The sequence below is a fragment of the Tenrec ecaudatus genome, chromosome 10 (assembly GCF_050624435.1).
Source record: "Tenrec ecaudatus isolate mTenEca1 chromosome 10, mTenEca1.hap1, whole genome shotgun sequence".
Lineage (NCBI taxonomy): Eukaryota > Metazoa > Chordata > Mammalia > Afrosoricida > Tenrecidae > Tenrec > Tenrec ecaudatus.
In genome coordinates this window covers 35,178,802-35,189,402 of record NC_134539.1, presented here as the reverse complement: position 1 = coordinate 35,189,402, position 10,601 = coordinate 35,178,802, and the positions used below count along the sequence as shown (strand labels likewise).

The following is a 10,601-nucleotide window of genomic DNA, read 5'->3' as shown; positions in this document are numbered from 1 at the left end:
AACCCGCTCACCGGTGGTCTTAGGGGTTACAGGTTGGGCTTCCATTCCTGTGGTGGGGCAGCTCCGCAGGGGGAAAAAGACTGAGCTTTCCACTGCCATTCACAGCCACAGTCTCAGAAGCCCACAGGGGTCGCTGTGAGTCAGCAATGACTCAGTGGCAGTGAGCGTTGGACGTGGTCTCAGGAGGGATCAGTCTCACTAGATGGCCTGGCGAAGTAGGAGATCATTCGAAAAAGAGGAAGACCTTCCCTGAAGAAGATGGGTTGACCCAGTGGCATCAAAGGCAGCTGAGGAGATTGTGAGGGTGGGTCAGGACCTGTCTCTGGAGAGGCAGGAAAGAAGCCCTCCTGCTGCAGTTTTCTCACTTTTGATCTGAAGTTGCAAAGAAAAAGACTACGGAAATGCATCATCAGGAGACTAGGCCAAGGAGCTAGTACCTGGCCCCGGTGATCAATCTTCTGAGCCTCCGTTTCTCCATGTGCAAAACGAGGGCCGTGAATTACGTGAAGCCTTGCCAGCTCGGACAACCTTTGCCATGAAAAGTCCCCATAGCTCACACTGCCACGTAGGCAGCGAACAGAGTTAAAGCCAAGAGTTATTCAGAGGTGAAAAGGTAAGCAAACATTCCGGCCTCCCCTTAGCCTAGCTCTCCGATTGGTGCCCAGCGCGTCCCCGGCGGCCTATGCAGGACACATCCGTCATCTGCTATGCTAACACATTTATTAGCATAAAGAGTTCACCTAAGACCTGGCACGCGGATGAACCGGAGTCTCAGTCCCCTTCAAGGAGAAGGTGGTAGGCACCCTGTCCCTATGGGCACGCAGTACCACCTTTCCTCTGTGTTAATTCAACCCCGCCAACCCTAACAGTGGGGGCCCCTGTGAGAGTACAATGGCGCTGGTCTCGGGGGACAGCAGGGGGCACGGCGGGCGGGCTTGTCCTCGGCGTGCAGCAGGCTCACCTGGCCAGCTCTCCTCCGAGGCAGCTACGTGCTGAGAGCGAAGCCTGCAGGCAGCGCTGTGGGACCCCGGCGCCCTCGGGCTCAACCTGCGGGCAGGCGCCGCGGGGCCGCGGGAGGCGGCGCGTGCTGAGGAGGAGGGCGCGCCCACCGGCGCGCGCCTGTCTCCCCGCCGAGGACCGTGGGCGGGGCTTGGGCCGAGGTCTGGCGGCCCGGCTCCTCGGGTGGGCGGAGCGTCCCCTGCGGGGGCGGGCCTGGGGGCGGGGCGCACACTGCCACTGGGTGGGAGGGGCAGCAGCGCGGGGCGGGCTCTAGCGGCCCGAGTGTCACACACGCGGCGGCTTGGGAGGCGGCGGCAGCGGCAGAGGCAGCGGCAGGCGCCGCCGGGACGGACTCCGGCCGGCCGCCTTCCTCGCTCGTTCGGGCACTCGTTCGCTCGCCCGCCAGCCCGCCCGCCGGCTGCGGGGTCCGGCTCGCCCCCGCGCTCTCGGGAAGCAATCCGGGAGCCGCGGACGCCGACAAGTTCCCTCAGAACCCGGCGGAGACAGAGCCCGCGGCTCCGACGGGATCCGGGCGCGCTTCGCGGCGGGGCACTCGGCCGGCGCACTCGCTGCGGCGGGCGCCGGGGCCTCCAGCTCTCCGCGGAGCCGCGGGCCGGGACTCCATGAGACGGGCCCGCGAGGGGCGCAGGATCCAAAGCCCGGGCGGCGCGCGGCGGAGGCGGAGGGCGGCGCTGCGGCTGCTGCCCGAGCCTGGAAGCGGCCGGCAGGAGGCGGCGGCGAGAACTTGAACTTGGAGACGGGAGCGGGCGCCCCGGACGCCCCCCGCCGGGGCTGGGGCGCCGAGGGGCCTGGGCGGCAGCGCTGCCCCCCGAATGGCCGGGGCGGCGCACCGAGTCCCCGCGCCAAGGCCCTAGGTGGCCTCTCGCCATGGCCAAGTGGCTGAACAAGTACTTCAGCTTGGGAAACAGCAAGACCAAGAGCCCCCCGCAGCCGCCGCGGCCCGACTACCGCGAGCAGCGGCGCCGGGGCGAGCGGCCCTCGCAGCCCCCCCAGGCCGTGCCGCAGGCCCCCGCGACCGCCTCGGCGTCCTGCGGCCCGGCCGCCGCCTCCTGCTTCACGGCTTCGTCGGGCTCGCTGCCCGACGACAGCGGCAGCACGAGCGACCTCATCCGCGCTTACCGCGCGCAGAAGGAGCGCGACTTCGAGGACCCCTACAACGGGCCGGGCTCGTCGCTACGCAAACTGCGCGCCATGTGCCGCCTGGACTACTGCGGCGGCGGCGGCGGCGGCGGGGAGCCCGGCGGCAGCCAGCGCGCCTTCTCCGCTTCGTCCGCGTCGGGCGCCGCGGGCTGCTGCTGCGCCTCCTCGGGCGCCGGCGCCGCCGCGTCCTCGTCCTCGTCCTCCGGCTCGCCGCACCTCTACCGCAGCAGCGAGCGGCGGCCCGCCACGCCGGCCGAGGTGCGCTACATCTCCCCCAAGCACCGCCTGATTAAGGTGGAGAGCGCCGCGGGCGGGGGCGCCGGCGACCCCACGGGGGGCTCCTGCTCTGGCGGCCGCACCTGGAGCCCGACGTCCTGCGGAAGCCAGAAACTGCTCAACAAGTGCGCCGCTGCGGCCGCGGAGGAGAGCGGGCCGGGCAAGAAGGAAAAGGTAAGGCGCCCCTGGGTGTCACCCCCGAGCGCTGCTGGGGGCGCCGTGCGCTTGGAAAATAGGGACATAGCTCTGCTCCGGAGCCCCGTCGTCAACTGCAAGCTAGGATTTGGGGGTCCGGGCTCGCTCCTACGCCCCTTCCCAAGTCTGCCCCTCCCACGCTTTTCCCGGGATGGCCGACCTCCTGACACCCTTCTGTTTTCACTGCTGTCCTAGAACGTCCCAGAACCAGGTGCTGGGAGCTGGCGCGCCAGCGCCCCGCGCCGCCCGGCCCTCCTAAAAAAGTCGCAGCCAGTCTTCCGGGCCCGACGGAGGGAAGTGTTCGAGAGTCGGAGGTGTCACGGACGTAAAAGCCATGTACTCCTGCTTCCCTCTCTCCCACGCTATCATTGGGAAACTGAGGTCCAGAGCTGAGAACCAGCCCCCACCCCGCCCCTGATTACCCAGCGTTCTTGGCGGCAGATCCACAAGGGCTGTCCCTAAACGTGTATGTGTAGCTCTCTCTTGAAAACACCGTGCGCTTCCCCCTCCCCGCCCTGGCTAGGTTTCCAAATCAGGGCAGCCTTTTGTGCTGGCGCTTTAACGGGAACCCCTATGCGTGCTTTTCCGGTTTAAACCGAGCTGCCGCCAAGAGCTCCCAGCTTCGGACCCTTGGGGTTCCAGCCTCTTAAGAGACTGCGGTGGTCCCTTGGAAGGAAACCCAACCCCTACCCTTACCTTCTTCTCACCCCCAGTCCCTACTGCCCCAGGGATTAGGGGGGCGGGGTGGTGGTGGTGGCGGCGATGGCATTTGTGACAGTCCTTTTCCCTAACCTATCCGGTCATCTTTGCCCTTCTTTTATGCAGACCAGTTAGTTACAGCCAGCCCCAGCCCCTTCCTCGTCCTCCCTCTTTCACACTCCGGTGACACCTCCCTTCCCCCATAAAATAATACACGTCTTTGCACTTCTGGTCAAGGGCCCTGTTTTGATTCCATCAGGGCCCAGCCTGAGAGCCCTGACCCTGCCAGCACAGTCACTGGTTGTCCCACCCGCTCACCCTCAGCCTCCCAAAGGCAACCGTCTGCCCAGGTCTGGGCAGGGGCGCCACGCAGAATCTGAGTTCCTTTCAGCTCTGGGTGTCCAGACAGGAGGGAGACAGGCTCCTACCTGCCAGCTGGTGCTTACAGAGGGATCTTTTTTGTTTGACTGAAGGCAGTAAGGGGATGCCCCTCCTGTAATTTTTCTGTCCGCCCTCCTTTCTCCCAGGACCTGGGAATATCCTTGTCTGGGCAGACTGTGGTGGGTAGCATGGATGATACCCCCCTACCACAAGTGTGGGCTGTACTCCCCAAGCTCCCAGGATGCCACACCTAGGGGATGGAAAACGGAACCATCGGCCCCCTTCCCTAGCCCCCCCCCACCCCAGGAGCTGCCTGTGTGGAGGGGGGAGATTTCTCTGGGATCTGCCTGGGCAGCCCACACTTAGTGTAGTAAATGGACTGGGAGAACCTAGAGTTTTGGGGAATGGAAAGCAGGAAAAAGACCAGGCAACTTTCCCTCCCCAGGTTCCCAGCCAATAATTGCTTAAAACTCCCTGAGTGTGTGTGCAGCCATCCCCCCCTCCCCCCCCCCCCCCCCCCCCCCCCCCCGCACCCACATACACACCTTTTTTTTTTTTTAACACCTTCCTTCTGCCTCCCTGTCCCAGGTGGGCACCTTGCCCTGGCCCAGGCCACCTGGCCCTGCTTGTTTGTCTGTGGCAGTCTTGAATGGCTTTGAAATGTCACTCATGTTTTTTGCCGGTTACAGTTGACTATTTCAAACACTGAGGAATCATGCCACAAGTTTTATCCTGGAATGGCAAGCGTGTTTACAACTTGGCTTCCTTCTTCCAAGTGTTTATTGTGGGGTCATCTCTGCCCCCACTATCTTCCCCCCTTCCTTTGCTGGTGGGAACCCCTCACAGAGTTGATGTCTTCAGCGAAGACTGTGTGGCCACGGGTCCTGTAAACAGATGGGACTGAAGAGAGTTGAGGGGTAGGTCAAGGAGTGCCCCTTTGAGGGGGGCTGTTTGGAGCAAGGCAAGGATCTGAACCATTGTTGGCTTGGAGAAGACTTGTCTGGTGCTTTAGGGAACTGCAAGTAATGTCCCCTGTGACTGGAATACTAGGTTATAGTAGGGCAGGATCCTAGAGAGGCGGGGTGGCTCAGGCCAGGGAGGGCTAAATGCAGGGGGGCCAGTAAAAGTTTTCTCTGCTAGCATGGTGGCTCAGTGGCTTACACACTGGGCTGCAAGGTCAGATCTCCCACTGCTCAGAACCACCACGTGCTTTCAGGGAGAAAGAATTCTACTGCCCGGTTATGCAAAGATGTACAGCCTCAGAAACCCACTGGGGGCAGTTCTGCCCTGTCCTGTAGGGTCGCTAAGTCAATTGACTTGGTGGCAGTGGCTGAGTTTTTTGAGTGCTGTGATCTCTGTAGACTGCCCTTCCCTGAGAGTAAGTGGTGGCTTTGCGCCCTTTGATCTTTTGAGATGCTGTCCACCTCTCAGTGAGCCTGTGTAACTGTGGAGACCAGATATCCTTTCTGAGGGGAGGTGGGAGGCAGCCAGGGACAGATCTTGGGGTGGCCTAGTGCACTGGTTTGCAGACTTGGTGGGCGTGAAGGACTGGTGCAGACATCGATTATCTGGGCCCTTCCCCAGTTTGCAATTCATTCGGTATTGGTAGAGCCGAGAATTTGGCCTGTCTAGCAAGTCCCTAGTTACTCTCTGTATCTACTGCAGGTCCTGGGACCACACTTGAAAGCCATTGTTCTAAAACAGTGGTTTTGCCTGTCCCCTCCCTCTGGTCTGGCCTGCAGAGACTCTGGTGTCCTCATCTCTGCTAGAGCTGTGGGGGCTGCCTCCTGACCTCAGGCCAACACCCACCCCTTTGTAGCCTTTGCTCATTTGGAAAGGGACCGTGTTTATTGTGCTAGTTCCGCCCCTAATATAGCACTAAGTTTTACCCAGACTTACTTTGTGCTCAGATCTCTCAATACAACGCTGTGGTGAAGGGAGGGTCATCAGAGGTCCAGAAGATGTGTCTGTCTCTAAGCCTAGCAGTGTAGTTATTTGTTGTCCTGGTGTGTTTGTTTTGGGGGACCCAGAAATGGCTTTTGAATTGGTTCTAAAATGAGAAGAATTTAGGTGCAGAAGAAGGGGTGATTGCAAGTGGTGCCTATCATGTGCCAGTGCTGTGTGTGTGTATGTAGATGTGTCTGATAGTGTGTGTATATGTGTGTATCTGGGGTGGGGGGGATATATGAGGGAAATGAAAATGTTCTTGAAAAAATGGAATTAAAAGATAGTGGGATGTCCCCATGGACATTTTGAAGCATGCAACCCCTCCCCCACCCCCCGCTTGTGTGTGCTCACACTCACTCTCACACATACGTGTGTGAAGCCTCAGTGTAGGGCATGTTCTTGGAAACTCAAGCCTCCTGGTGGATGTCACTTGCTGCTGGAAAATGAGAGATGGCAAAGGTAGGCAGAGGTCTAAGACTGCAACCCACAAACTGGAGTCCTTGACAGTGGGAGAACCCGGCATTGGGGTGAGAGGAGTTGCTCAGAGTGGTGGTGGTGGTGGAAGAGAAGTCCAGGCTAGAAACAGCTGCCCAAATCTGGGTAAGGTGGGATGTGGCAGGGGACAGTCCAGTCCAGGGAAGAGATGGCGAAGGTTGGGTCCTTTTTCATAAAAAATCCTGACAGTGGAGGCCAGTTCCCTAGCAGGCTTCCTTGTATGCAGTGAAACAGGTCTCATCAAGTCATGTTTTCTGCTGAAGTTCTGTTCCTTTTATCATAATTAAGTAAATATCATTTCTACCACAACTGAGACAAGTCAAGATGCATCATGACATCAGTTTCCTGAGTTCTAAATACAGGCTAATGTGTATCAACACCCAGTTTTCTCAGCATCCACAGTGTTGAGTGGAATAACATGTTTTCCATGGTTGTGGAATAAATAAAATCATGTCTTGATTTTTAAAGAAAACACTCAGCAGTTTCTGAGTTCTTCCACCCAACACCCCACTCTGCAGTGGGAATTCCGAGAACTTCAAGTGGTGGCTGACTTTCCAAGAAGGGAGATTCTTAAGTTGCCGTCACACTAGCTAGCTGGTTCAAGGTCTCGTAGGGGAGAGAGACAGTAGCAGTACCTGATGAATGCCAGTGCGGCGTCTGCACAAAGGACAGAAAGGGTCCGGGGGTAAGGGGGGGCACTGATGTGGGACTAGCTGGTTGACGCCAGGCTCAAACAAGAGTTTCACTCATTTCTGCTTGATCCACAGCCACATTCTCCAGTGCTTAACTAGTATGTGGTTCTGACTTACAGTGACCCTATGGGACAGAGTGAACTGCTTTAGGTTTTGATGGAAGCAGACTGACAAATCCACAGCAGCTGGTGGATTTGAACTATTGACCTTTCAGTTGGGAGCTGAGCGCTAACCACTGCACCACCAGGGCTCTTGTGAGAGAAATACTCTATCAAATCTGTTTTTTCCCTTTGATTCCCCAAAAGAGAACTCTATTCCCCTGGCCTCATGCAGATCGTGTTAATTGGTTATTTAATCCTCACAAGCACTGCAGGAGAGGCTTAGCAGGAGAGGTATCCTTTCATTGATTCCCGCTGGCTGCCTAGTCAATTCTGACTCATAGCAAGGCTCCAGGATAGAGTAGAACTGCCCCTGTGGGTTTCGGAGGCTGTAACTCTATGGGAACTGAAACCTCTTTGTTCTGCCTCAGTTCCTTGATGGGTGTGAACTGCTGACCTTGCGATTAGCAGCCCAATGCATAACCCACTAGGCCAGCAGCTCTCAACCGGTGGGTCGCGACTCCTTTGGGGATCGAACCACCCTTTCACGGGGGTCACCCAATTCATAACAGTAGCAAGTTACGAAGTTGCAATGAAAATAATTGTGAGTTGGGGGTCACCACCACATGAGGAACTGCATTAAAGGGTCGCGGCATTAGGAAGGTTGAGAACCACTGCTCTAGGTCACCAGGACTTCTAGCTACTGCTATTTAACAAATCACATTGAATGGAGTTGGTTGGAACCAGGCAACAGCAGACTTTTTAAAATGGCCAGGTAGCAAATATTTAGGCTTGTGGGCCATACATATAATCCCCATCACAGCTCCAACTGCTTATTGGAGCTTGAGAGCAGCCATAGACAATACATAAATAAATGAATGTTTGTGTGCCAATATAACTTTTTTTACAAAAATAGCTGATTGGCTTACAGGTCATAGTGTGCCAGCCCATGCTTTCTTTCACCCATCTGCCCTTTATCATTGTCTGGGTCAGCTAAGTAATTGTGCTCTCAGCTCGGCCCACTTGTGCTTCTGTGGTCAGCATGGGGCAGGTAGGTAGTTCTGGTCCTGACTGGACCCTCTGACGTATGTGGATGGCCTTGGCTGGGCTACTTGGCTTCTGTTCCATGTGGTCCCTCATCCCCCAGCAGGCTCACCCAGGCCTCTTCACGTGGTAGCGGTAAGGTTCCAAGGAAGAGCAGAAGCCTGGGAGGTTTCTTGAGGATGGAAACTGGAATGCTGTTCCTTCATGGAATTCTGTTGACCAAAGCCAGCCACAAAGCTAGCTACTGTTCAAAGAGGGGGAGGAGCTGCATAGCCCATGACAAAGGGGCAAGGATACACACAAGCCTTTACTGGTGCTATCTACACTACCACAGGCAGTATTGCTCTCATATTATGGATAAGGAAACTGAGGCAGAGAGGAGAGATGCTAATGACCTGCCTAATTAAGGTTACACAGTTAGATCCAGGACTCTTGCCTGAGTTCAAAACCTTTTGTATCAGTTTTCACAATGTGAGTGGCAAGAGTAAGTCTCCAATATTTACTGAAGTGGACATTATAAGTGTCTTCTCTGCCTTAATGTACCTCTCCTTGCAGCCCCTTGCCCTGACCCCCACTTTCAGCCTGGACCTTGTTTGGCTGAAGAGGCCCCAGAGTTGGTTGGAGTAGCTCCCTCCCCCATCTGCCTCTGAGCGCCATAAATGAGATGTTAATATAGCACTTGAGTTATTTCATAGAAAAATTCTGCGCACATAGTTGGCGCATCCCAAGGGGATGGCTGCACAAAAATGTGCGTCTTGTAACTGTCATGTCTTCTCATTCTAACTCCCAGCGTTCCCTCCCTCCATGGACTGGCAAAGCTGCCAGTGCTCTGTTCTAAGAAAAGACCAGTTGATACCTTAACCCTTATCTCCACGGAACTTCCCTTTCCTTAAAGGAGATCAGGTGGCTGCCCTTTCTAATCTGACAATCTCAGAACATGACTGATGACCCCTTGACTTGACCCCGTCCTCCCCCGCAAAGCATTTCTGACCATAAAATCAGTTTTAAAAAGCAAATCTGAACCAGGTGTGGTTTCCTCCACCCTCCAGCAAAGCTGAACTGGCATGTGGTCCAGCCAGAGCTTCAAACCGATTTGTGGTTCGAGCCTGGCCAAACCGGAACAGACCTGAGTCTTAAGAAATGTGACTGATTCAGAACATTTAAATAGGAATGGAACAATGGTGGGTCAGAGTCCTGGAATGGGAGAGTCGGAAGAGACTTGTTGAGCCCTGTCAGGAGCCTGCTGCCAGAGACTGTGGGGGGTGCTAGGAGTTGCAACTGACTTGATGGCAATGAGCGTAGGTTTTAGAGTGGAGAGCAACCCATTCAGAGCAGCACAGCAGGCCACCACTGATTTAGACTCAGGTGGTCCAGAGGTTTGGTTGCTAGGCAGTGCACACTCATTTTGCTCATGTCCTCTTTGAGGAAGTTTGCCTTTCTAATTGGGTTTGGACCCATAATCGCTCCTGTTCCTGTCAGAGTTCTGTTTCACCCACATATTAACAATTCAGGGTCCATCCCAGTGTCATTGGCCATGACTGATCCAGGCTACACAGGTTTGAAGCCCTGGATCAAGCGTTTTGGGGCCTAATTCATCTGGTAGCTGATTTTCATATCTTGCGCGTGGAGCTAAGGGATCCATGGGGAGTCGGTATACTCAGTTATTGAATGTAACCCTTCTAGCTATATCCTTTGTAATGACCACCAAATGACTGGAGAGAACTATGCAAGTGAGAAGCGCTTGTGCCCAGTCAAGGGGATTGTATAGCTGGCTGTTAATTTAAATAAAGATACATGGCACCTCTGTGGTAAGGCCATACAAATAAGGTGTATGGAGCCCTAATGTGGGAGTTGGTCAGTTTTGCCATCAAGCTAGGCGTGAAGTGAACCATCTTAGAGGCAGAAAGGGACATCATGACCAGCAAGAAAGAAGAACTAGGCTTACAGAATGTCCTCGACCTGGGATGCTTACACCGAGAACCTCTATCCAGGAGGCAGAGCTGTGACATTGAAGACAGCAGGCAAGAAATGGTCGCAGTGGAACTCTGAGGCAGACACAGGCAGAGTTGGACTTCTGAACCCAGAGGTGGGCAGGAAACTTGCTGATGGAGTGTTGTGCCTCCAGACATTGATCTGCAGAGTTAAAAGGGCTTTGTAATGGCTGAGACTTGAAACGGGGCTCCTATTTTACAGCTCAGGGCGGTAAACTTCCAAAATCTCTGTCCCCGTAGGGTCGCCTGCTTCGTTCTGTGTCAGTCCATTCTCAACAGCAAGGCTCCTTGGTGCTCTGTGGCGATGTGCAGACCAGCTCATGAGAGTTTGGGTTAGGGAGGCCCCTTTAGCTACTCGGAGTTGGGGAAGAAACCCCTGAGATGTTATAGCCCAGCCCCCGGGAGACCAGAATAAAGTCAGGATGTTGGACCTGTAAAACAAAACAAAAAAAAGAGCTTTGTAAGACTTGCCCAAGCTTGGCAGAGGCCAAGAGGCCTCGGGGCTGAGAGATTGGGGACTTGAGAGGGGTGTGCCTGTGAGTCCTGCTGAGAAGAGGCTGCCCTGGTTGAAGAACTGTATCCTGAATTGTTTCCTATCCTGAATTGTAACCTGTTACTTCTGT

The 10,601-nt window shown here is 55.6% G+C and overlaps 1 protein-coding gene across 1 annotated transcript in view; it reads left to right on the top strand.

Annotated features, from left to right (window-relative positions):
* The first annotated feature begins 1,827 nt into the window (after positions 1 to 1,827).
* The window catches only part of SHB (SH2 domain containing adaptor protein B), a 115,657-nt gene continuing 106,883 nt past the window's right edge, over positions 1,828 to 10,601 (top strand). Inside the window, exon 1 of the mRNA XM_075560188.1 lies at positions 1,828 to 2,610. Coding sequence (XP_075416303.1) covers positions 1,888 to 2,610 — 723 coding nt within the window. The 5' untranslated portion in view covers positions 1,828 to 1,887. The remainder of the gene's footprint in view (positions 2,611 to 10,601) is intronic.